Source organism: Geotrypetes seraphini, chromosome 6, assembly GCF_902459505.1.
Source record: "Geotrypetes seraphini chromosome 6, aGeoSer1.1, whole genome shotgun sequence".
NCBI lineage: Eukaryota > Metazoa > Chordata > Amphibia > Gymnophiona > Dermophiidae > Geotrypetes > Geotrypetes seraphini.
In genome coordinates this window covers 128,971,878-128,999,600 of record NC_047089.1, presented here as the reverse complement: position 1 = coordinate 128,999,600, position 27,723 = coordinate 128,971,878, and the positions used below count along the sequence as shown (strand labels likewise).

At 44.0% G+C, this 27,723-nt stretch overlaps 2 protein-coding genes across 6 annotated transcripts in view; one reads left to right on the top strand and one right to left on the bottom strand.

Annotated features, from left to right (window-relative positions):
• UBAC2 (UBA domain containing 2) overlaps positions 1–27,723 on the top strand; it is a 579,805-nt gene that overhangs the window by 123,144 nt on the left and 428,938 nt on the right. The gene's annotated exons all lie outside the window — the stretch shown is intronic.
• Positions 466–26,463, bottom strand: GPR18 (G protein-coupled receptor 18). The gene is made up of 2 exons (XM_033949115.1): positions 26,382–26,463; positions 466–1,823 (listed from the first exon to the last, which is right to left on the bottom strand). Exon 2 carries the CDS (start codon positions 1,800–1,802, stop codon positions 804–806), a length of 999 nt encoding a protein of 332 aa, XP_033805006.1. The 5' UTR covers positions 1,803–1,823; positions 26,382–26,463; the 3' UTR covers positions 466–803.

Here is a 27,723-nt window from a genome sequence, read left to right as displayed (position 1 = left end):
ACAGTAGAACTTTGTTACTTCTATGATGTTTCCATAATTTTACACTTACAAAGTAACATAGTAAACGTTGGCAGATAAAAGACCTGTATGGTCTTTCCATTCTGAACAACAAAGTGTTTAGAGTTGTATTTATGCAGATTCTAGGTTTTTTTGTGATTAACATTGGTATCAAAAATAGGGTAAGTTGGCCTTGTTTACATAACAAATGTATGGCAGTTTTCTACATTTGATATGAGGCAAAAGGCAAAGAAATGATGCATACCTGAGCGTTCTTGTTCGATTTTACTGTTGAAGCTTTTTTTTATTTGTTTTGCCTTTATTATAAATAAATTGAATATCTGCCATGAATTTGTGAATTTTTATAGTGTTTTTTACTTTTGATTGTCTGACTTTTTTTCCTGTCTTCTACATTATTTTAATGCACAATTTCAGGAGAGATTACACATGAAGGTTTTAAAGAAAAAAAATTGAAATGTTTCAACTTTATATAATTTTAAACTTGACTGTGGATTCCATATTTTGTATCAACTAGTTAATGCACAATCAGGATATCAACAGCTTCTTTTCAAACACACAGCAGCCCAAAAGGAAACATTTTCACAAAAGCAACTCATGAGACATGCCTTCAGTAAGAAATTGTAAGGTACAGGTCTAAGAAACAAGCAATATACATGATTAGCAGTTTTGGAACTTTGTAAAAATGCTTTGAGAGGTTTGCTTATAGATAACATCATTCCCTAGCATAGTGGCACAGAATGAGTACGGTAAAAATCTTTTTACCAGGTAAAGTCCCTTTTCTTGATTTATATCATTTCACTGTTTATATTACTCAGTGATCTTACACTGCCTGTGTGAAAACTCTTCCTGCGTACGCTTCGCAGATAGTTGCGATAAAGTATGACACTTATGACTCTGGCTTGAAATTGTTTTGACACAATGTAATAAAGGATAACATCCAAACAGGTGCTGAGATTCATGAGAAAGGTTGTAAAGGCTCCCCAGGGACTATAATGATTTTGTCCATTTTGCAATATGAGACACAAAAAGCATACATGAAAAGGTACAAAGCAGACAAGCACTTGCACAATTAGAGTAATGATGATTCTTATGGACTTCGCCTTCACCTTGGATGTTAGCTTGGAAGTCCTACCACGTACAAGACTGTACACAATGACACAGTAGCATCCAATCATAATAGTGAGTGGAATAAAGAAAAAGAAGGTCAAACGAACAAAGTGTAAAACATTACTGGTTTTCAAATGGATGATGTCAAAAATTTTGAAGCAGGTGGTAAAATTGAAAGCTTTGTCTGGATCATCGTAGGCAAACAGCAAAGGAGTGGTGGACGCTATGGTCATTACCCAAATGCCAACACAGGCTACCACAGCTTTGGTGATGTTCTTAAGCTCTTTCGCATGCTTAGGTTGTACAATAGCCATGTATCGATCAGCACTGATAAATGCAAGAAGCCATAAGGCAATGCTAGGATAAAACACTGTGAGTGCCCCAAGAATCCGACAGAAAATATCTCCAAAAGGCCAGATTTGTTTTCCATAGTAGACCATGTGAAAAGGTATAAAAAGTATAAAAACTAGATCAAGAAATGCCACATTCATCATGTACACAGTCACAGTTGTTCTTTTCTTTGTGGTGCAACTGAAGACCCACAGAGCAGTGATGTTAACAAAAAATCCAATTATGACAATAAAGCTGTAGAAGACAAGGGCAGAAACCCTATATTCTATTGGTTGCCAGTAACGGAGCAAGGCATCTTGACTTTGATTGTAACTGGTATCCATCATCTTTATTATAAAGCAGAAACCCTGCAAACAAAAAAATGTTGAATTAAAACCAAAGATTTATACATAAATAAAAGAAACACTATGGGGCTCATAATCAAAACATTCAAATGTCCAAAAAAGTGCCCGAGTTAGCACTTAGATGTTTTTATCCCCAAAACGTCCAAGTGCTGATAATCAAAACTCATTGCCTGGATGTCTTGTGGGATGTTTTACCCACTGTGCGTCCAGAGAGTAAAGAGGTATGATATGGGTGGGCTTTCAGCAGCCTTAGACTTCGACGTCCTGCAGCTATAATCAAAAGCTTTGCAGGATGTCCTGGATGAAACTTAGATGTTTCAGGCTAGACCTATTTAGAAGCATCTAAGTGCCTAAAAGGTGCCCAAACTGACCAGATGGACACTGGGCGTATTAACTACTGACCACCCTACACTCCCTCAGTGGTCACTGACCTCCCTCCTACCCCACACTCCCAAATCTAAATGAAACAGTACATACCTGTCTGTAGAACAGCAGCATCTCCTATGGGAAAGCCTACTAGAGCATCACACAGGTGTCTTAAATAGGCTAATGAACCATAGAGAGGAGAACCCAGACCTATAAGCCACTCTACCCACATTTATGGTGGAAAGTTTAAGCCCACCATAATCCTACTCTATTGCCATATAGGTACTACCTGTAAACATAAGGGCTAATGGGGTAATAGCCAGGTGGGTATAGTGGGTTTTGAGGGAGTTTGATGGGGGGGCTCATTACAACTTTTAAGGGGGTTATGATGAGAAGTATATGTGGCACCCTTTATGTGAAGTTCACAGCAATACCCTCTAAGGTGCCTCACTGCTCTGTGGGCATATCTGTGGAGTCAGTCCATCATAATGCTGACCCCTCCCACGTCCAGTTCATTTGGACATTTCCAACTTGGATGATTTTTTGGTCAAAAATAGGGTATAACTTTGGACATTCTGGTGGTCTAGACATTCCGGTGACCTAGATGTCTAAGTAGACTATTTTCAAAAAATATATATTTGAACGTCTAGCAGTTTGGGTTTCAGAAATAGCCTTTTTTTGTGCTTCCAATTTAGTCGCTTTGCCTGAAACATCCAAATCAGACTTAGATGTTTGTTTTGAAAATGCTCCTCCACATGTAAATAGAATAGGAGTAGGATACATTGTGATAAGCATGGGGATGGAAGCACTAGGGCTCGCAGTGACTGCTTTATATTGGTACAAGCTTCCTGCCTACTGTAGAAAAAGAGGCTTGTTGTTTGTGGTTGGAGAATAAATAGTTTGTAATAGTCACTATGAAACTTATGCGGTTCAATAATTTTGTTAATATGAGATCTAAAAGAATAATATGAAATTGCTTATTTTTGCAGCAAGTAGATGGCTTTCAACAGTGACCGGTACTTTTACCATGTGAAGAATATCAAGTACCTTAAGGTGCTGAATAATATATAATTTTCTTCAAGGACAAGCAAAACTGTGAATCCTTATGTGTGGGTGACATAAAGACAGAGCCAGATGGATGTGAAACAGTACCTCAGCAACTTTCCATAAGCTTTTGAATCATCTTGCCATATATACATGTCTGTTCTCACCTGCCGCTACATGGGACCTCTTTAGAGTGTTGTTGGTTTTTTTTTTGTGTGGAGTTGATTAGCCCGTTGTTCAAGTATATTCAAAGTCTGTCTGTCTGTCATTGTTGTTACTTAGCAGGCACGGCTCTGGCCATCTTGTTGGACAGACAGGATGGCCTGTTCACATCTCTTATCTGCCATCATTTACTATGCTACTTGATTTTGAATTGTAAGAACATAATATAAGAACTGCCATACTGGGACAGACTGAAGGTCCAGCAAGCCCAGTATCTTGATTCTAACAGTAGCCAACCCAAGCCTCAAGTACCTAGGTAGATCCCAAGTCATAAAACAGATTTTATGCTGCTTATCCTAGGAATAAGCAGTGAATTTCTCCAAGCCATCTCAATAATGGCCTATGGATTTCACTTTTAGGAAATTATCCAAGTCTTTTAAAACCCTGCTAAGCTAACTGATTTCACTATATTCTCCGGCAGCAAATTTCAGAGTTGAGTGAAGAAATATTTTCTAAGGTTTGTTTTAAATCTACTACTTAGTAGCTCCAACACATGCCCCCTAATCCTAGTATTTTTGGAAAGAGTAAACAAGCAATTCACATCTACCCTTTCTACTGTATTCAGTATTTTATAGACCTCTATCATATCATCCCTGAGCCATCTCTTCTCCAAGCTGAAGAGCCCTAGCCGCTTTAGCCTTTCCTCATAGAGAAGTCATCCCATCTCTTTTATAATTTTCATCGCCCTTCTCGGTACATTTTCTAATTCTGCTATATCTTTTTTGAGATAGGGTAACCAGAATTGCACATAGTATTTGAGATGTGGCTGTACCATAGAATGATACAATGACATTATAACATTTTCATCTTTGATTTCCATTGCTTTCCTGATAATTTCTAACATTCTATTTGTTTTCTTAGCCGCCACCACACATTGATCTGAGGGTTTCAATTTATTAATGATGACATCTAGATCCTTTTCCTGGGTAGTGATTCCTAACGTGGAACCCTGCCTCTTTACTACATGCATTACTTTGCACTTATTTACATTAAACATCATCTGACATTTTAACACCCAGTCTCTAATTATCATAAGGTCTTCTTGCAATTTTCACAGTTATTTTGCAATTTAACAGTGTAAACAATTTTGTGTCATCACCAAATTTAATTCTCGCTAGTTATTCCCATCTCTAGATCATTGATAAATATGTTAAAAATCAATGGTCCCAGCACAGACCCCTGGAAAACCCCACTATTTACCTTTCTCAAAAACTTTCAATAATAAGTTTTTGAGAAAGGTATTTTTGTGAGATTAATTTGTTGTTTCTCATTCCTGTATATATTTTTGGTGAACCCCACTATTTACCCTTCTCCACTGAGAATATTGACCATTTAAACCTACTCTGTTTTCTGTCTTTCAACTAGCTCTTAATCCATATTAGACAATCTCCTATCCCATGACTTTCTAATTTCCTCAGAAGTCTTTCATGAGGAACTTTGTCAAATGCCTTTTGAAAATCCAAATACATAATATCAACTGGCTCATCTTTATCCACATGTCCATTCACCTCTTTAAAGTCATGCAGAAGATTGGTGAGGCAAGATTTCCCTTCACTAAGGGCTCATTTTACTAAGGTACGCTAGCATTTTTAGCACACGCAGGATATTACCGCACTCTACACCACACACTACGCGGTTAGAACTAATGCCAGCTCAATGCTTGCGTTAGTGTCTAGCGCGCGGGGCAATGTAGCGCACGCTATTCCATGCATTAATGTCCTAATGCAGCTTCGTAAAAGGAGCCCTAAATCCATGTTGACTTTTTCTCATTAATCCATGCTTATGTATATTTTCTGTCATTTTGTTCTTTATAATACTCTTATCATTTTAACTAGCATCAATGGAAGACTCACTGTCTATAATTTCCCGGATCACCTCTGGAACCATTTTAAAAAATCGGCGTTACATTGGCCACCTTCCAGCATACTGATATTATGCTGGATTTTAAAGATAAATTACTAATTACTAACAATAGCTCTGCAAGTTAATTTTTCAATTCTATCAGCACTCTGAGATGTTTATCATCTGGTCCAGGGGATTTTCTACTGTTCATTCTGTCAAATTGACCCATTATATCTTCCAGCATTACAGAGATTTTTTTGTTTCTCTGATTCATCAGAATTAAATACAGTAAAACCTTGGATTGCAAGTAACTTGGTGTGCGAGTGTTTTGTAAGATGAGCAAAACGTTTTATTAAATTTTAACTTGATAAATGAGTGCAATACGAGTACATATAGTATATGTGCGTCACATCATCACAACTGAGCCGATGGTGATTCTCTCTCTGCGGGAGTGTAGTGCGTGTATAGTGCGGGAGTGTACAGTATTTTGTATTAAAGTTTTGGGGTTGGGGAATGAATCATCTGAGTTTCCATTATTTTTTATGGGGAAATTCACTTTGATATACGAGTGTTTTGGATTACAAGCATGTTTCAGAATGAAATATGCTTGCAAACCAAGGTTTTACTGTACTATTTCTGCCACCATTAACTCCCCCACATCTTCCTCAGTGAAAACTGAAGCAAAGAATTTATTTAATATCTCATGTATGGCCTTATCTTCCCTGAGAGCCCATTTTATCCCTCAGTTGTCTAGCGGTCCTACTGATTCTCTTCCCATCTTCTTGCTTTTAATATATCTAAAAATGTTTTTTACTTTGTTTTTTTGCTTCCAGCTCAATCTTCTTTTCATGGTCTCTCTTTGCCTTTTTTATTAGCACTTGCATTTAACTTGACTTTCCTTGTGTTGTTTACATTTATTTTTAGTCATATCCTTCTTCCACTTTCTGAAGAATTCTCTTTTAACTCTAATAGCTTCCTTCACCTCACTCATTAACCATGTCGGCTGCCATTTGGTCTTCCTCCTTTTATAATGCATGGAATATATATATAGTCTGGGCTTTCAGGATGGTATTTTTGAATAACATTCACGCCTGATGTATATTTTTGACCTTTGCAGCTGTTCCTCTAAGTTTCTTTTTTGCCATTCTTCTCATGTTATCATAGTCTCCTCTTTTAAAGTTAAATTCTGTTGTATTAGATTTCCTGTGTGAACTTATCTGACTATGTTTATTCCAATGATTATATCAAATCTGATCATGTTGTGATAACTGTTATCAAGTGGCCCTCAGCACCATTATATCCTGCACCAATTCATGTGCTCCACTAAGAAATAGGTCTAGAATTGCTTTGCCTCTTGTCGGTTCCTGAATCAGCTACTCCATAAAGCAGTCCTTGATTTCATCAAGGAATTTTATCTCACTGGCATGCCCTGATGTTACATTTACCCAGTCAATATCAGGGTAGTTAAAATCACCCATTATTATTGTTACCCAGTTTGTTAGCCTCCCTAATTTCTGATAACATTTCAGCATCTATCCATTCATCCTAGTCAGGCGTTTGATGGCATGTTTCTATCACTATCCTTACACCTTTATATATGGAATTTATACCCATAGGGATTCTAAGGTGTGTTTCCTGTAGAATTTTCAATCCATTTGATTCAAGGCTCTCCTTAACATATAATACTACACCTCCACCAATTCATTCCATCCCATCTTTGTGATATGGTTTCTACCCTGTCTCTTTGGTCTTAAACATTGAACAGGGAGCACTTCTGAAAATGCTACCTTGGAGGTTTTGGATTTTAACTTCCTACCTAAAGAGCCTAAATTTGGCTTCCAGAACCTCCCTACCACATTTCTCTATGTCATTGTACCCAAATGTTCTAAAACAGCAGACTCCTTTCCAGCAATATCTAAAATCTTATCTAGATGACGAGTGAACTTCATCACCTTCGCACCAGGCAGGCAAGTGACCAAGCAATCCTCATATCCACCAGCCACCAGCTATCTGTATGTGGAGAGTGATGAGGAAAAAGCAAACATGTTAAATAAATACTTCTGTTCTGTGTTCATGGAAGAAGATCCTAGAGAAGGACCGAGATTATCTTGCAAAGTTACACATGAGAGTGGAGTACATACCGTGTCATTAACGGAAGAAAGTGTTTATGAACAGCTTGAAAAATTGAAGATGGACAAAGCGATGAGACTGGACAGGATACATCCCAGGATATTGAGGGAGCTGAGAGGTTCTGGTGGGTCCTATTAAAGATTTGTTCAACAAATCTTTGCAGATGGGAGTGGTTCCTGGGGATTGGAGGAGAGAGGATGTGAACCCTATTCACAAAAGTGATCGCAGAGATGAAGCAGGAAACTACAGGCCAGTAAGCCTCGCTTCGGTTATTGGAAAAATAATCGTTGCTGAAAGAAACGTTGCTGAAAGAAAGGATAGTTAGATTTCTACAATCAAATCAGTTAAAGGATCCGATGAAACATGGTTTTACAAAATGTAAATCGTGCCATACAAATCTGATTGAATTTTTTGATTGGGTGACTGGAGAATTGGATCAAGGGCATATGCTAGATGTAATTTACTTAGATTTCAGCAAAGCCTTTGACATGGTTCCTCATAGAAGGCTCTTGAACAAACTTGAAGGGCTGAAGTTAGGACCCAACGTGGTGAACTGGATTAGAAACTGGTTGACTGACAGATGCCAGAGAGTGGTGGTCAATGGAATTCGCTCAGAGGAAAAGGTGAGTAGTGGTGTCCCTCAGGGATCGGTACTGAGGCCGATCCTGTTCAATATGTTTGTGAGCGACATTGCTGAAGGGTTAGAAGGAAAAGTTTGCATTTTTGCGGATGATACCAAGATTTGTAACAGAGTAGACAACGAGGAGGGAGTGGAAAACATGAAAAAGGATCTGCAAAAGTTAGAAGAATGGTCTAATATCTGGCAACTAAAATTCAATACAAAAAAGTGCAGAGTAATGCATTTGGGGATTAAAAATCAGAAGGAGTCTTATGTGCTGGGAGATGAGAGACTGATATGGACAGATGGGGAGAGAGACCTTGGGGTGATAGTGTCTGAAGATCTAAAGGTGAAGAAACAGTGTGATAAGGCGGTGCCTGTTGCCAGAAGGATGCTAGGCTTTATAGAAAGAGGTGGGACCATTAGAAGAAAGAAGGTGTTGATGCTTCTCTTCAAGGGTCGATGGTGAGGCCCCACTTGGAGTATTGTGTTCAGTTTTGGAGACCGTATCTGGCGTAGGACATAAAAAGACTTGAAGTGGTCCAGAGGAAAGCGATGGAAATGGTAGGAGGTTTGTGTCAGAAGATATATGAGGAGAGGCTGGAAGCCCTGAATATGTATACCCTAGAGGAAAGAAGGGACAGGGGAGATATGATTCAGACGTTCAAATACTTGAAAGGTATTAATGTAGAACAAAATCTATTCCAGAGAAAGTAAAATGGTAAAACCAGAGGGCATAATTTGAGGTTGAGGGGTGGTAGATTCAAGAGTAATGTTAGGAAATTCTTTACGGAGAGGGTGGTTAATGCATGGGATGCGCTCCCGAGGGAGGTGGTGGAGACGAAAACGGTGACAGAGTTCAAACTAGCTTGGGATGAACACAGAGGATCTCTAATCAGAAAATAATGGGCAGACATTGAAGGAACTATGGCCAGTACTGGGCAGGCAGTATGGCCTGTGTCCTGTACATGGACTATTCAGTTGAGGATGGGCTTGGGAGGGTTTCAATGGCTGGGATGGTTAAGATGGGCTGGAGTGAGCTTTGATGTAGACTTCAGTAGAGTACTTCAGATGGAGACTTCAGAGGAGGGGCGGGACTGCGGCGGAGGAAGCAGCGCAGGGATCACTGGCATCGTGATCCTGCTGCGGGCTGCTTCTCTACCGTAGGTGGTGCGGGGAGGCCAGGGGGGAGAGCGGTCCTTTGGGATGGGTTGGGGCATCAGGCCTTCAGGGTGGGGCGGGCAGGCAGGCCTTCAAGGGGAGGGACAGGCAGGCAGGCCTTCAAGGGGGGGGGACAGGCAGGCAGGCCAGGGGGACAGGCAGGCGGGCCTTCAAGGGGGGGGGGGAAACAGGCAGGCAGGCAGGCCTTTCAGGGGGACAAGCAGGCAGGCCTTCAAGGGGGGTCATGCAGGCAGACCTTCAAGGGGGGGGGGGGGAACTGGAAGGCCAGGGAGACAGGCAGGCAGGCCTTCAAGGGGGGATAGGCCTTCAAGGGGAGGGGACAGGCAGGCAGGCCTTCAAGGGAGGGACAGGCCTTCAAGGGGAGGACAGGCCTTCAAGGGGGACAGACAGGCAGGTCTTCAAGGGAGGAGGACAGGCCTTCAAGGGGGGGGGGGATAGGCCTTCAGGGGTGGGATGCGGACCTTTAAGAGGGAGCCCCTGGTGTAGAAGTACACGGAGGGAAGGGGGGGTTCAAAGAGACGCGCATATGCCGGACTTTGGGTGGGAAGAAATAATGGGTCTGAAAATACAGGAGAGGGAGAGAGATGATGGACCATGGTTTTTATGGAGGGAAGGAACAGAAAGTGAGAGAAGTTGGACACAAGGGATGGTGTGGAGGGGGGATAGAGATATTGGATAGGAGGGTAGTTGGGAAAAGAAAGGGAGAGATGGTGGACCCTGGGGTGGTGGGGAAGGAGGGAGAGATGCTATATGAAAGGGTAGTTAAGAAAAGATGGATCTGTGGAGGGAGACGAAAAAAGGAAAGATTCCAGACTTCCTGGGGAGGGAAGGGAAACGGGGAGGACAGAGATGGCAGATGGATGGTTAGCATGCAGAAAGAAGTAAGAAGGAGACCCTGGCAAGCAAGTTATCAGAAGACAATCAGAGCCTTGGACCAGCAAGATTTGAAAAATAACCAGACAACAAAAGGTAGAAAAACTAATTTTATTTTTTGTTTTGTGATTACAATATGTCAGATTTGAAATGTGTATCCTGCCAGAGCTGGTGTTAGACCGCAAACGTGAGCTAGGATTTAACAGAGAGAGGAAAAGTCCTTTTTGTTTCTTTATTTTATTTACACCACAGCGCCAGTGTGGTTAGGAGACGCCAAAGGGGGATGAAAAAGCTATAAAATAAACCCATCAGGATGTTTGGGAAAAAAACACCCAATTGGGCAGGAAAGTCTAATCGAAAAACCAATTCAATAGGTTGAATCGAATTGAAATTTATTTTTTTTTCCCTTGAATCGGGCAGCACTAGTTTGCGCTACTGTCTTAGACTTTAGGACCTGGGATTGGGGAGAGATGGCATCCTCAGTACTTTATAATGCAAGTGAAACGAGTATTTGGTCAAACTTTTGAAGTGTCTGCAGAAGAAAAATATTGTATAGACCGGGGACATGAGACAGCAGGAAATGGGAACTTTTCTTCCTTCTATTTTTGTGAATGGAAAGGCTGAGGATGTCAAGAGAGTTCAGTTAAAATATGTGCTTTATAAGAAAATATAATAATGTGTTTTATAAAGTTTATAAGCATTGCTGGCCTATCCGGTGAGGTTTTCCTAATGGTGGTTGTGGTGGCAGCGTGTCAATGTGTTGAGAGGAAGAGGTGGTCTGGGAAATTCTGCTGAGCAAACTCCGGGCCCATTTCCACCCCCCAGTTAGTCCACTTCACTCAACTGGTTCACACACTGAGTGGGTCTTTGGGTGTTGTGCCTGGGTATTTGTTTTGGGATCTCTTCCAGTGGTTTGTCAGTATCTCCTTGTGGTCCAAGGAAGGAAACTTTGTTAACCTTAGCATTGACCTTCAGAATATGTTTGTAACAGCGCTGCTTGTAACATAGTAACATAGTAGTAGATGACGGCAGATAAAGACCCGAATGGTCCATCCAATCTGCCCAACCTGATTCAATTTAAATTTTTAAATTTTTTCTTCTTAGCTATTTCTGTGCAAGAATCTAAAGCTTTACCCGATACTGTGCTTGAGTTCCAACTGCCGAAATCTCTGTTAAGACTTACTCCAGCCCATCTACACGCTCCCAGCCATTGAAGCCCTCCCCAGCCCATCCTCCACCAAACGGCCATATACAGACACAGACCATGCAAATATGCCCAGTACTGGCCTTAGTTCAATATTTAATATTATTTTCTGATTCTAAATCCTCTGTTTTCATCCCACGCTTCTTTGAATTCAGTCACAGTTTTACTCTCCACCACCTCTCTCCGGAGTGCATTCCAGGCATCCACTACCCTCTCCGTAAAGTAGAATTTCCTAACATTGCCCTTGAATCTACCACCCCTCAACCTCAAATTATGTCCTCTGGTTTTACCATTTTCCTTTCTCTGGAAAAGATTTTGTTCTACATTAATACCCTTCAAGTATTTGAACGTCTGAATCATATCTCCCCTGTCTCTCCTTTCCTCTAGGGTATACATATTCAGGGCTTCCAGTCTCTCCTCATACATCTTCTGGTGCAAGCCTCCTATCATTTTCGTCGCCCTCCTCTGGACCACCTCAAGTCTTCTTACGTCCTTCGCCAGATATGGTCTCCAAAACTGAACACAATACTCCAAGTGGGGCCTTACCAATGACCTGTACAGGGGCATCAACACCTTTTTCCTTCTACTGACTATGCCTCTCTTTATATATCCTTCTGGCAGCAGCCACTGCCTTGTCACACTGTTTTTTCGCCTTTAGATCTTCGGACACTATCATCCCAAGGTCCCTCTCCCCGTCCGTGCATATCAGCTTCTCTCCTCCCAGCATATACGGTTCCTTCCTATTATTAATCCCCAAATGCATTACTCTGCATTTCTTTGCATTGAATTTTAGTTGCCAGGCATTAGACCATTCGTCTAACTTTTGCGGTGTCAGGTCAAAACCGTGGAAGACAAAGGCGTGCGCGGAGAACTGAGCGCAGTGCGGAGGCGCGCACCAAAGAAAATAACTGTTTTTAGGGGCTCCGATGGGGGTGTGTGTTGGGGAACCCCCCCACTTTACTTTATACAGATCGCACCGCCTTGTGGGGGCATTGTGGGGGGTTTGGGGGGTTGTAACCCCCCACATTTTACTGAAAACTTCACTTTTTCCCTAAAAACAGGGAAAAAGTTAAGTTTACAGTATAATGAGGGGGGTTACAACCCCCCAAACCACCCACAACACCGCCACGATCTATATTAAGTAAAGTGGGGGGGCTCCCCAACAAAAACCCCTGTCGGAGCCCCTAAAAACTGTCATTTTCTTTGGCACGCGCCTCCGTCTTGCGCTCAGTTGTCTACGCGCGCCTTTGTCTTCCGCAGTTTTGTCTATGAACCAACTTTTGCAGATCCTGTTTCATATTTTCCACTCCCTCTTCGGTGTCTACTCTGTTACAAATCTTGGTGGTATCTGCAAAAAGGCACACTTACTTTCTAACCCTTCAGTAATGTCACTCACAAACATATTGAACAGGATTGGCCCCAGCACCGAACCCTGAGGGACTTCACTAGTCACCTTTCCTTCCTTCGAGCGACTTCCATTAACCACCACCCTCTGGCGTCTGTCCGACAGCCAGTTTCTGACCCAGTTCACCACTTTAGGTCCTAACTTCAGCCCTTCAAGTTTGTTCAACAGCCTCCTATAAGGAACGGTATCAAAGGTTTTGCTGAAATCCAAGTAAATTACATCTAGCATATGTCTTCAATCCAGCTGTCAGGTCATCCAATCAAAAAATTCAATCAGGTTCGTTTGGCACGATTTACCATGTTGCCTCAGATCCTGTAACCCATTAGATTCAAGGAAGTACACTATCCTTTCTATCAGCAACACTTCCTTTATTTTTCCAACAACTGAAGTGAGGCTCACCGGCCTGTAGTTTCCTGCTTCATCCCTGTGACCACTTTTATGAATTAGGGACCACATCCGCTCTCCTCCAATCCCCAGGAATCACTCCCGTCTCCAGAGATTTGTTGAACAAGTCTTTAATAGGACTCGCCAGAACCTCTCTGAGCTCCCTTAGTATCCTGGGATGGATCCCGTCTGGTCCCATCGCTTTGTCCACCTTCAGTTTTTCAAGTGGCATTAGGCTATGTAGTGATCGAAAGAAAAAATCAGACCTTTGCACCACTATATGGTGGGTGTATGAGGAGATTCACATTTCCTGCACAGCTAAGTCCTTGTGAAGTTACCTTGTTCTTTCTATATTTGACATCTAGCAAGGTCTCTGTTTGGAAGGAAAGATCTAAGCTTAAAAATGAAGTGGCCAGAACTTATGGTAAAAGCAGATAGCGTTGCTGGTTTTAAGAAAGGTTTGGACAAATTCCTGGAGGAAAAGTCCATACTCTGTTATTAAGACATGGGGGAAGTTTCTGCTTGCCCTGAATCGGTAGCATGGAATGTTGCTACTGTTTGGGTTTTGACCAGGTACTAATGACCTGTGTTGGTTACCATGAGAATGGGCTACTGGGCATGATGGACCATTGGTCTGACCCAGTTAAGCTATTCTTATGTTATGTTCTCATCTGTAGGGGCCTTTGTTTTCACTTCTTATTTTAATGTATTTTTTTTCTGAGAACTTATCAGTGTTTTTTTATAATGGGAACAAAAATGGAAGAGAATTAATGTGTGTGGAATGGTGGGGGGGGAGTAACTAATTTCTTCAGATAAATAATTCAATCCACCTCAACCAGACATAGGAGAACTCATGCACCATTCACACACCCTCCAACCAAAAACATCAAAAGAAAAAAAACTGTTTGACAACCTCCTAGCTATTCGAGCTGCAACACTTGACCCCCAACTCTACAACCTATTGACCTCGCCCACAGACTACAAAACCTTCATAAATAAATAAAAAACCCTTCTATTCAAAAAACACATAAAACCGAACTAACACAATCAGAACTGTCCCAAACATCACCTGCAACTACTCCATATGTACTTCTGATGTCATGACAATTCAGACATAATTTATGTTATGTTTGGAATAATGGTTACATATGAGGTTCAATAAAAGAAAATTTTCACTGCCTGTTTCTATTCTGACCATTTATTCCGTTTCATGGTTATTACAAAAAATATTTTTTTACATGGGGGGGGTGTCAAAAAATAATAGGCCCCGGGTGCCTAGGTACGCCACTGAAATTTGTTTTGCAGTTTGTTCCCTCCCTGCCCTTGCAATGATCCTTCCTGACAGTGTAGCTGAGTCATTCAACCGTCTGGCTAGAATATACCAGAGTAGGGTTACCAGATATTTTTCTGGAGAAACCCGGACACAGGGCCCTGTCCTGTTCCACCCGTAGCCATGCCCTGCTCTGCCTAAAGCCTGTCCCAAACTGCCTGTAGCCCTGCCCTCGAAAAGCCTCGTCTTTATTTTCCAACTTCTTGGCTGCCTCTGGAGGATCTCCGAGCATGTGTGGATGTGTGTGACATCATCCACACATGCTCAAAGGCCCTCCAGACATGGCTGGGAGGCTGGAGCTTTCCAAAACTCAGACAAACTACCGGGTTTTGGAAAGTCTGAGTTTTTCTGGACATCTGGTAACCCTATGCAAGAGAATGAAAAAATGCCAAAACTTTCATCCTATTTTGCCATATTGTGTAAGAGGATAATGTCTTAATGGTTGAGGGTGTAATTGAAACATAGAACCATAAAAATTCCACTATCGAAGGCCAAGCACATACAGGAAATGCAGCTGAAGGTTGGTATTTCAGTTTGCAGTTCCTATTCAATGCTGTCGCCTGACAATTTGTAGTTTCCCTATTGGTCTCAAGCAGGACATGCAAGCACAAAAAAGCCTTCTTCCTACAGAGTATTGCTGGCTCACAGATATTGTAACTCAATGGTCTCAAACTCAAACCCTTTGCAGGGCCACATTTTGGATTTGTAGGTACTGGAGGGCCTCAGAAAAAAATAGTTAATGTCTTATTAAAGAAATGACAATTTTGCATGAGATAAAACTATTTATAGTTTATAAATCTTTCCTTTTGGCTAAGTCTTAATAATAATATTGTAATTTATAGCTAAAGAGATATATGATCAAGAAACGGTTTTATTTTACTTTTGTGATTATGATAAACATATCGAGGGCCTCAAAATAGTACCTGGCGAGCTGCAAGTTTGAAACCACTGCTATAGGCTATGGATCTTTGCACCTGCATTGTGATGTCATAGAACTTTATGGTTAGAAACATAGTAACATGATGGCAGATAAAGGCCAAATGGCCCATCCACAGCATCCACTATCTCCTCCTCTCCCTATTGGCTAAGGCTCTTAACATTTGCATCTCCTCTTCCTATAGGCTAAGGCTCTTTGCACCTGGATTGTGATGTCATAGAACTTTATGGTTAGAAACATAGTAACATGATGGCAGATAAAGGCCAAATGCCCAATCCACAGCATCCACTATCTTCTCTTCTCCCTATTGGCTAAGGCTTTTAACATTTGCATCTCCTCTTCCTATAGGCCAGTGGTCTCCAACTCAAACCTTTTGTAGGGCCACGTTTTGGATTTGTAGGTACTTGGACGGCCTCAGAAAAAATAGTTAATGACAATTTTGCATAAGGTAAAACTCTTTATAGTTTATAAATCTTTCCTTTTGGCTAAGTCTTAATATTGTCATTTCTAGCTAAAGAGACATCTGATCAAGAAACTGTTTTATTTTACTTTTGTGACTGTGATAAACATACCGAGGGCTTCAAAATAGTACCTGGCAGGCCGCATTTGTCCCCGGGCCGCGGGTTTGAGACCACTGCTATAACTGGATCAAAAAAATATCCTGATCTAAATCAGCATGTCATGAATACAGTCTAGCTTTTCTCAGCTGTGGAAGTTCTATTGCATTTGCATGCAATTTTTATAATTTAGTTTATAGATTATTCACACTACCTTATCTGATGGGCAAGTCAAAGCCGTGAACAGACTACTCAAGAAAAGAGCTCCATTTTCAAATATGGAAGATCCATACAAATAGCCACAACCTCGGAATAAAGTAGACCAGTGGTTTTTAAACCTGTCCGGGGGGACCCCAGCCAGTTAGGTTTTTAAGATATCCTTAATGAACATGCATGAGGCAGATTTGCATATAATAGAGGTGATGGGCATGCAGAAGGAGAAAGGTGTTATTTTTTTATTTTTATGCTGCTTTTTGTTGTTTTCATTGTAACATGTTTAGGGTTCCTTTTATGAAGCTGCGTTAGTGGCTTTATCGCACGCATTAACCCCCGTGCTAGCCAAAAAACTACCGCCTGCTCAAGATGGTGGTAGCGGCTAGCGCGGCCGGCAAATTAGCGCACGCTATTACGCGTGATAAACTGCTAATGCGGCTTCATAAAAGGAGCCCTTAGTTTTTTTTATTATTTGTATGTTTTATTGTACTCCACATAGAATTGCAGGATATGCAGAATATTTATTTTTAAAATAAATAAATCAATCTTCCCCATGTATTTTCATTGAGGATTTCTTGAAAACCCAACTGGCCGGGGGTCCCTCAGGACAGGCTTAAGTACACTGAAGTAGACAACATACACTTATTTCTCTTCAAACTTGTTTCATATTAAGATATAATACTTACTGATTTTAATTATTTTACACAATCTGTGATTAATTGTTATGGTTTAAATAATTGCATATTCTTTAGCACTCTCCAGACCAGTAGAGGTTAACTTTACGAATGGGTATATATCTAATCATGACCAGCAGGTGGAGACTGAAAACAAAACTTTGGGACAGTATATCCTAGCCCCTCCTCTCTATTTCCCTCAGTCTTCTTTCAGTCTCCAGCAGGTGTTGAGTGATCTGTACCCATCTCCCTTGGTAGGGCTGTTGGAATTTGTTTAGGGGGTTTATTGTCCCTGTTTTTAGCCGGACGGAGCTTGGACGGACTCTGTTTGGGGGTTCGTCCGACCTCGGGGGTGTCAAACCCGGCGGGTCACGAGCGGGGTCCCTCCCCCCACTTCCTCCACCTCCCCACATTTTTTTAGAGGAGCCTCAGCAGTAAGCCTTGCCCCCTAAATCAAGCAAGGCATATTGTTTCGAGAGCCTGTGGAGTCTGTTCTGTAAAAAAAAAAAAAAAAAAAATCCTGAGGTAGTGCTGGTCTGGAGGGTTGTATCCCTTTAAGAAAACTGTATTTTACTGTATTTTTTCAACTAACCGGCACTTTTTTGCAGCTAGGTCGCGTATGGAGCAATGAGCACTTCTAAAGGGAAAAAGTGCTCATTGTGCTCCAGACGCGAGGCACTCGCGGCCGGCCTGTGCAAGCGGTGTTCAGGCCGGTGCGGTGGAGGAGCTCCGTCAGCAGCGGCTGCAGGCGCCCAGAGCTCCCCGCCGATGGTGCCTCGCGAGTCGGCAGGGAACGGTGGGGAAGCCCGGTCTTCTCCGTCCGCCCACGGAGGGATTCCCCAAACCGCCGACGGTCGGGTTTTAGAGGATTCCCCCTCAGCTGATTTTTTGACAGCTGATGCCGGCTTGCCTGCTTTAGCGGCTGAGACTTTTCAGGTCTCTCAGCCGCTTCAGGCTATGGAAGGAGCTTTTTTGGCGGGAAAACCGCCATCTTCTCTGTCTGGCCCCTCCATTTTGTCTTCCACCTCAGGTGACCTTCCCCCTGTTTTGACTATGCAGGGGCAAGGTTTTGCTGGGTCCCCTGCTGTGGCAGGGAGTCCCTTGGGACCCTCGGGGGGGTTTTCTCCTGAATTTTTCTTTTCTTTATGCAGAGCCTATTTTCAGGCGGTTGGGGGTCCCGGTTGCGCCCAGGGGGTTTCGGGGGGTGGGTTTTCCTCCGCGCTCCCTTCGGCTTTGCCTCTTTCGTCTGGCGTGATGTCCCCTCCGCCGCCTCCCTTGTCCAAGCGTCCGCGGGTGTCGTGGGACGAGAATTTGTGGTCGGAGGAACGGGTCGGTCTGGAGGAGGACCTGGACCCTTCTGAGGAGTTCCAGGACTCTCTGGAGGGGACGGAAGCTGGCGGCGGGTTGTCGGATTTCCCATTCTCCAGTGACGAGGCGTCCGTGGTGCGCCTTTTTCAGAAAGATGAGCTGCCTGACCTTATTCAACAGGTTTCTTCGGTTTTGCGTTTTGAGGACGCGCCGCCGGAGACTCCGCGTGTGGGGGACCCCCTGTTACGGGGGATCCGTTCCGTTTCCCGCTCTTTTCCTATGCATCAGGATATTCGGGATATTATTCTGGAGCAGTGGAAAACGCCGGAGACGCCGTTTCAGCTGGCGCGCAGCATGGCTCGCCTGTATCCCATTCCTGAAGGGGATCGGGCTACGTTAGTTTCGCCAGTCGTGGATGCGGTGGTCTCGGCAATTTCCAAGCGGCATACCGTGCCTGTTGAGGGCGGTTCTGCCTTGCGGGACCCTGAGGAGCGCAAATTGGAGAGCATCCTTAAGCAAAATTTTCAGGTCTCTGCCTTTGGGGTCCAGGCGGCTATTTGTGGGGGACTGGTCGCTCGCGCCGTGTTTCGGTGGGCGGAGCGGGTCTTGGATCGAGAGTCTGACGACTGGTCTCTGGTGGATCAGGAGGTTGCGAAGATTGAGATGGCGGCCTCATTCCTCTCAGATGCTCTATATGACTTGGTGCGGATATCGGCTAAGTCTATGGCTTTTGGCGTGGCCGCAAGGCGTGTGTTGTGGCTGCGCGCTTGGGCGGCGGATGCTGCGTCCAAAGCTAAGCTTACTAAATTTCCCTTTCGGGGGTTGTTTTTGTTTGGAGAGGACTTGGATAAGTTGATTCAGACTCTGTCGGACTCGAAAGTTCCCCGTCTGCCGGAGGACCGTGCCCGCCCGGCGTCTCGGGGGGGTGCGGCCCGGGGGCGTTTGCGGGATTTTCGCAAGTATCGCCCTGGGCGTGGGGCTGCTTCTTTCCAGTCTCCGGGATTTTCCCGGGGTCGGTTCTTCCAGCGCATGCAGCCCTTTCGGGGGGCCCGTCGGGGGGCAGGGAATCCCGCCGCCGGTTCCCCCGCTTCCCGTCCTGCACAATGACGCCTTGCCGGCGCCCCCTTTGGTTCCGGTGGGGGCTCGGCTGCGCGAATTTTTCCCCAAATGGGCCGAGATCACGTCCGATCAGTGGGTCCTGGAGGTGGTGCGGGACGGTTATGCCCTGGAGTTCGCCCGCTCTCTGCCGGATTTTTTCCTCGTTTCTCCGTGTCAGACTCCGGGGAAGACGCAGGCTTTTCGCCAGACCCTTCAGCGCTTGCTAGATCTCAGGGCAGTTGTTCCGGTGCCCCCTCCGGAGTGGGGCACGGGCAGGTACTCCATTTACTTTGTGGTGCCCAAAAAGGAGGGGACCTTTCGGCCCATCCTCGATTTAAAAGGGGTCAACAGGGCTCTCAAGATTCCCTCTTTCCGTATGGAAACTCTGCGGTCGGTCATTCTGGCGGTTCAGCCGGGGGAGTTTCTCACTTCTCTCGATCTGACGGAGGCCTACTTGCATGTTCCCATTCGGGCCTCTCATCAGCGTTTCCTGCGCTTTGCGATCTTGGGTCGGCACTTTCAGTTCTGTGCGCTTCCCTTTGGGCTGGCCACGGCTCCTCGGACGTTCACCAAGGTGATGGTGGTCGTCGCGGCAGCCTTGCGGTCGGAGGGCATCCTGGTACACCCCTACCTGGACGACTGGTTAATTCAGGCAAAGTCGTTGCAGGAAAGCTCCCGGGTTACTGCTCGGGTGGTGGAGTTTCTCCGGTCGCTGGGCTGGGTGGTCAACCTTTCCAAGAGTCGGTTGGTCCCGGCTCAGCGTCTGGAGTACCTAGGGGTGCTGTTCGACACCTCCTTGGGGAAGGTCTTCCTCCCAGAGGGCCGGGTGAGCAAATTGCAATCTCAGATTCGCCTGCTTTTGGCGTCCCGGTGTCCTCGGGTGCGAGATTTCCTCCAGGTCTTGGGGTCGATGGCGGCGTCCCTGGACATGGTGAGGTGGGCGCGGGCCCACATGCGTCCTCTCCAGTATGCTCTGCTCCGGAGGTGGTCTCCCCAGAGGCACGGGATGGATGTTCCGGTTCCCCTGCGAGGCTTGGCGCGCTGCAGTCTGCGTTGGTGGCTCCAGACCCCTCACCTAGTTCAGGGGGTGGGTCTGGATCTCCCGCAGTGGACGGTGCTCCTGACGGATGCGAGTCTCCTGGGTTGGGGGGCTCAGTGTTTGGGTCACTCAGCTCAGGGCACCTGGTCCGCGGAGGAGGCCGCCTGGTCGATCAACGTGTTGGAGACCAGAGCGGTCCGTCTGGCGCTGTTGGCTTTCCACTCCCTGTTGCTGGGCAAGTCGGTCAGAGTGCTGTCGGACAATGCCACGGCGGTGGCTTATGTCAATCGTCAGGGGGGCACCAAGAGCACTCAGGTGGCGCAGGAGGCGGCTCTGCTCATGGTTTGGGCGGAATCCCATCTGCTGGACCTCTCGGCCTCTCATATAGCCGGAGTAGAAAATGTTCAGGCAGACTTCCTCAGTCGTCACTTCCTAGATCCAGGAGAGTGGTGTCTCGGCGCCGAGGCGTTTCAGTTGATAGTGCAGGCTTGGGGGCAGCCCCTGATGGACCTGATGGCCACGGGTGGCAACGCCAAAGTGCCCCGCTTCTTCAGTCGTCGCAGGGACGGTCTGGCCGAGGGTCTGGATGCTCTGGTCCAGCAGTGGCCAACGGAGGGGCTGTTGTATGTGTTCCCTCCTTGGCCGCTGGTGGGCAGAGTGCTTCTTCGCATTGTTCACCATCCGGGTTTGGTGGTGCTGGTGGCGCCGGATTGGCCTCGCCGTCCGTGGTATGCGGATCTGGTGAGGCACCTGGTAGCGGATCCTCTTCCTCTGCCTCTCTCGGACGACCTTCTGATGCAGGGTCCCATTCCCATGTTCGACCCGTCTCCCTTCTGTCTTACGGCGTGGCTCTTGAAAGGGGTCGCCTTAGCAAGAAGGGATATTCAGACAAGGTGATCTATACACTGTTGGGGTCCCGGAGGCTTTCTACCTCTCGGGCTTATGTGCGGGTTTGGCGTCTCTTTGAGGAATGGTGTCGGGCGCGGGGAGTGACCTCTTTTCGCGCTTCTCTGCCTAACATTCTGGAGTTCTTGCAGGATGGCCTGGATAGAGGCCTGGCTTGGTCTTCTCTCCGGGTTCATCTTGCGGCCCTGTCGGCTTTTCGAGGGTTGGTGTCAGGTCAGCGTTTATCGGCTCTTCCTGATGTGATTCGGTTTTTGCGGGCGGCCAAGTTGCTTAGGCCTCCCCTACGGCCCTCGGTTCCCTCTTGGGATCTTAATCTGGTTCTCTCTGTTTTGGTGCGTCCGCCTTTCGAGCCCTTGGACGACTGTTCTTTGAAGGACCTTACTTTGAAGGCGGTCTTTTTGGTGGCCATTACTTCTGCTAGGCGTGTTTCTGAGCTGCAGGCTTTCTCTTGTAGGGCTCCCTTCTTGGAGTTTTCTAGGGAGCGGGTCGTCTTGCGGCCTGTTCCTTCCTTTCTGCCGAAGGTTGTTTCTCCTTTTCATGTCAATCAATCGGTGGTTCTCCCGGTCTTGGGTGGTCGGGAGGGCTCTTCTGAGCAACGGCAGCTGCGCAAGTTGGATGTCGGTCGGGTCCTTCGCTCTTATGTGCAGCGGACCCAGGAATTCCGGAAGTCCGATCATCTCTTTGTCCTCCTGGCGGGTCCTCGTCGGGGAGCTGGCGCTTCTAAGGCTACTATTGCGCGCTGGATCAAGGAGACGATTGCTTCCGCTTATCTTCTGAAACAGCAGCCTGTTCCGGAGTTTCTCAAGGCTCATTCCACTCGGGGTCAGGCGGCTTCTTGGGCTGAGTCGTCGCTCGTGCCTCCAGTGGATATTTGTAAGGCTGCGGTTTGGTCTTCCTTGCATTCCTTTGTTCGTCATTATCGGGTTGATGTGCAGGCGCGTCGGGACGCGGTGTTCGGTGAGCGTGTACTGGTATCGGCCCTTCGGGGGTCCCGCCCGTGAGAGGGACTGCTTTGGTACGTCCCATTCGTAAAGTTAACCTCTACTGGTCTGGAGAGTGCTAAAGAAGGATAAATTAGGTTCTTACCTGCTAATTTACTTTCTTTTAGCTTCTCCAGACCAGTAGAGGTCCCCACCCTGTCTGTTGTTGTTGTTGTTGGGGCTGTTGCGCGGGCAGTTTTTGGTTTTTGCTGCGGGTTCTAGTATTTTTCTAGGGCCGGGGAGAATTGAAGAACAGCGGCTGTGGCTCGGCTGGCTTAGCTGGCGAGCTGTGGGGACATTCTTCCTTCGGGAATTTCTCCTCTGCATTTTCCAACAGCATTTTGGGTATGTTATTTGTTACTCCTTTCGGAGTATTGTTTTTTTCTCTCTGTTGTTTTCCAGTTCTTGGTTCTGCTTGGCTATTCGGCAGACTGAGGGAAATAGAGAGGAGGGGCTAGGATATACTGTCCCAAAGTTTTGTTTTCAGTCTCCACCTGCTGGTCATGATTAGATATATACCCATTCGTAAAGTTAACCTCTACTGGTCTGGAGAAGCTAAAAGAAAGTAAATTAGCAGGTAAGAACCTAATTTCTCCATAATGTTGCAGTGATTAAATGTCCACGATAGTGTCAAAATGTTGTATCATATTAAGATGTAACATTTAACTGATTTTAATTAATTTCATGATTAACTGTTATGGTATAAAATATCATATAATATGTGATTAAATATCTGTGATTAAGAGCTCTTTTTACTAAGTTGTGTTAGGGCCTTAACGCGCGGAATAGCACGCACTAGACCTTAACGCCAGCATTGAGCTGATGTTATTCTAGAAGTGTACCGTGCTGTGTAGCGCATGGTAATTTTGTGCGTGCGTTAAAAATGCTAGCGCACCTTAGTAAAAGGAGCCCTAAGTATTGCATGATTAAATGTCACCAAACCATCCAACATGATCATCCTGATTCAGAGAGACAATCAGGTGGCCATATATTACATAAACAATTGGTAAGGGATAGGGTCATAGGTTGACTGTTCATTCCTACAGAATCTATTAAGGGCTTAGAATCCAACTCCAACCCCATCTTCTCTATCAGTTCCAACCTGCCTTCTAAGAATAAAAAAGCCTGTTGCCACCAAAAATATTGGGGTTTACTATTGCAACATCACTTGATGTGATGTTTTCCACCTTTTTATGCTGATGGCAACTTGGAGCTAGGGAGTCCCATGTTTGAGGATTCACAGTCTTACTTGTCTTTGAAGAAAGCAAAGTTATTTCCCTTAAGAAATGTTCTCCAATAACAGCAGGACCTGAATCCTTAAAACTCTCCTACTTCCTCCAGGGGTTGTATTCCTCTAACTCTAACTATCAATGATTTAGAGATAAAAATAACTAGTGAGATAATTAAATTTACTGATTACTCAAAATTGTTAAATTGCAAGAGAATTGTGAAAAATTGCATGAGGACCTTGTGAGACGTCAAAATGGCAAATGGCATTTAATATGAGCAAGTGCAAAGTGATGCATATGAGAAAGAGGAACCTGAACTATAACTATGTGATGCTGGGTTCTATGTTAGGAGTTGCTGCTCTGGAAAAGGATCTAGTTAAATCTCTAAATCAGGGGTGTCCAACCTGTGGCCCCGTGAAGTATTTTGTGCGGCCACGGTCGAGGGCGATGCACTGTTTACCTATGCTGCCCCCGGGTGTTTACCATCTTGCCGGCTCCCTCCTCTGTCTTGCTGCAGCATTTGCACATTTGTGCGGCCCCAGAAATTTTTTTTTCGACCAATGCGACCCAGGGAAGCCAAAAGGTTGGACACCCCTGCTCTAAATCTTTCTCCTTTAAGCCCATCTGTAACCTAATTTGATGGCTGCTCTTAACTATTGCTCTGGTGTGTCTGGTGCCTCTTCCCTTCTATAGCTCAGTGTCTGAAACAGTAACTGAATTGCAGGGCTATGTATCTACAGAGCCCTATGTGGTTCAGATATCAGCTATTTTAATTACAGGTCAAAATTTCAATCATATGGCTGGAAGAGAGAGAAGACACCAGGCATGCCAGAATACTCGTAGATGGAAGCAGGTTACAAGTGCTGGATGAGAATGGGGTGAATAATAGCAAGCTGTGGCAAAGAAACCTATGGAATTGGAGAGTTTAAGCTGGCAGAAAATCACTGGCTGATTTTCTGTCCTGCTGGCTGGCATATTTATGAGAACAGATTAGGAGGACCAAGTAAGAGCCATCTGGCAACTCTAGAATCAGCTAATCCATGACAGCCAAAAGGTTGAGAAACACTATTCAAATTTTTGGTCTGTTTCTGTTTAAAATGTATTTTATTTGGCACATTGTTTTGGCATTTTTGTACACCGCCTAGAAGGTTTGATTGGGCGATATAAGAAATTTTAAATAAACTTGAAACTAAGGTCAGGCTCAAACTACAATGCATTGTGTAATTTTTTTTTTGTTGTTTCCCTCTTGCACTTTCTATGCTACATTGCTTAAACATTGCTAATTGTACCTCTATAGACTTCTAGTAGAGTAAATGAGAGGAGATTTTAGCCAGGAAGAATAGTTTAATTAAAGGACTGCCGTTCCTAAAGTTGTTTCTAACCATCTTTAGTTTGAAAATCTCTCAAAAGACTTTGAGGCAAATCAATGAAGCTGAGAAGCTCAAACTCTACTGAAAACATAAAAAGTAGTTGGTCTGACAGAACTCATCAATTTGAGGTGGCACTACACATTACTATATCTCAGAAGGACATGACAAAATAGGACATTTTTCAAAAGTTTTTCAGGAAAAAAAAAAAGATATTTTGCTCTTAAAGAGATTAGAAGCTGGCTGACTTGTTCTTTTTCACATTATAAAGCTGACATTTATTGAGAGTTACAGTAAACTTAGTAGAGTGAAAAGTGTTTCACTTCCCTAGTTGAAATACTTTTGCTTTGGTTCTGCATTTCCTTAAAAAGTCCCTAATGACTAAAGGGAAGAAGAAGATCATTATATACATTTTATTTTATTTTTATTATTGATTTGTAAAGGCAAATACATAATGAAGATAATTTTATAACAGGTCATGTAAGTTGGAAGGTGTCTATGTGTTTTTGTAAAATATTAGCAAAATTCAGCTGAAATAGCAGCTAGAGCAGTGGTCTCAAATTCGCGGCCCGGGGACCACATGCGGCCCGCCAGGTACTATTTTGAGGCCTTCAGTATGTTTATCATAATCACAAAAGTAAAATAAAACAGTTTCTTGATCATATGTCTCTTTAGCTATAAATTACAATATTATTATTAATACTTAGCCAAAAGGAAAGATTTATAAACTATAGAGTTTTACCTCATGCAAAATTGTAATTTCTTTAATAAGACATTAAGTATTTTTTTCTGCGGCCCTCCAAGTACCCACCAATACAAAATGTGGCCCTGCAAAGGGTTTGAGTTTGAGACCACTGAGCTAGATTGAAGATACTAACAGTGATGCCCACTTAGAAGCTGGCATAAATGATAGCGTTTAAAGTATATCTACATTTGTTTAGAATATGCCTGTAAATTGTGACTGTGCCTGCACTCCTCTCAAACTCTTCCCTGAACTTGCTTACTCTATAATTGCATGCAAACAAGTGCCTAATTGCATCATATGTACTTTTAAGAGGAAATTTTATAAAACCACAAAGTTTATAAAATTCCCTCAGCTTCTATTTCGTGTATATAGAATCCCGTCTTTACTCCTATATAGAAGACTTGATTGGATTACTGTATATTATTAAATAATTGTAATAGCAATTTTGATGGATGGTTCAAACTGGCCAGGGGGTTTCTTTATTGTACAGAAGGCTTTTTGTTTAATGGGGAGTGGGGAACATGCTGTAGGAGTGAAGGCAATTTGTGGAAATATCAGTTTGGCTTGCCCCCTCCCCATATACTTAGCTTGTCCCCCTGTTGCCACCCCAAATATTTCTCTCTGGAGATGATAGCAATGCATTCACCAATCTTGATTTATGTTGGTATTTGTTGCCTGAACTGAGAAAGAACTTGTATTAACATACCAGTTTCATGCAGTCCTTTTCATTTGTATTGAACAAAGACTTATGACGCCAGCATTTTAAAATTTTTACTGATAATTTTCTTAGTGTAGTATACTTTAATCTGTTGTCTCAGTCTCCAGAATTCAGTAATATAAAAATTCATGGCTTTTCAAAGTGAAGTCAGTGGTTCAGTATAAAGATAATGAATCAATCATTCCTTACCTTGTGTACATGATAGTTGCCTCAAGTCGTAAAATCTTTGTAACCTCAGATCTGATGGAGATTGTGACTTCCTCCTAGGGCCATGTCTTCACTGCACTAAAATAGAAGACTTTTTTTTTTTTTGCTGTAGTATGGGCAGGAAATGAAAGTATGATACGTCATTTAGATCTGGGTTCTCTGGCAAAAGACAGAAAACCTTTTAAAAGTATATAGCTTTATTCACAGTGTTCGTACTGGGACTGTGTTCACTTACAAGTAGAGCAAATACTGCAACTGAGAAGCTGCAACCAACTCTACTCCATTTTCATAATAATTTTACAATACACAATTATACATGCTTACCAAGTGGAATATATAAAGGCTGCAGTTTTAGTATTGACTTCATGAGACACTATGGCATTGAAACTATTCTAAAAATAAATAGTGTCTCACTGGAGGCCCATCACTGGATACTATTGAAATGCTTCTTAAATGGAGAAAAAAGCCTCAGACATGTATCAGCAGCACGTTACCAAAGTAAATCAGGCTGCCTGTTCTTTATGTATGTTTACCCTGCAACCCATTCTGAGCTCTTTGGGGAAAATGGGATAGAAAATGAATTAAATAAATACATTTTTCATAGGCAAAAAAAAAAAACTCCTCTAAAACTGACTCTTAAGTGTCCAAATGAAAATGGCATCTACCATTGTGCACAAACACAGAACATAAGAAGTTGCCTCCACTGGGTCAGACCGAGGTCCATCTCGCCCAGCGGTCCACTCCCGCGGCGGCCCATCAGGTCTGCGACCTGTGAAGTGGTTTCTGACCACTTCTATAACCTACCTCAAGTTCTATCTGTACCCCTCTATCCCTTTATCCTCCAGGAACCTATCCAAACCTTTCTTGAACCCCTGTACAGAGTTCTGGCCTATCACATCCTCCGGAAGCGCGTTCCATGTGTCCACCACCCTCTGGGTAAAAAAGAATTTTCTAGCATTTGTTCTAAACCTGTCCCCTTTCAATTTCTCCGAGTGACCCCTAGTGCTTGTGGCTCCCCACAGTTTGAAGAATCTGTCCTTATTCACTTTCTCTATGCCCTTAAGGATTTTGAAGGTTTCTATCATGTCCCCTCTAAGTCTCCTCTTCAGGGAGAACAGCCCCAGCATTTTTAACCTGTCAGCGTATGGAAAATTTTCCATACCTTTTATCAGCTTAGTCGCCCTCCTCTGCACTCCCTCGAGTACCGCCATGTCCTTCTTGAGGTACGGCGATCAGTATTGAACACAGTACTCCAGGTGTGGGCGCACCATTGTGCGATACAGCGGCATGATGACTTCCTTCGTCCGGGTTGCGATACCCTTTT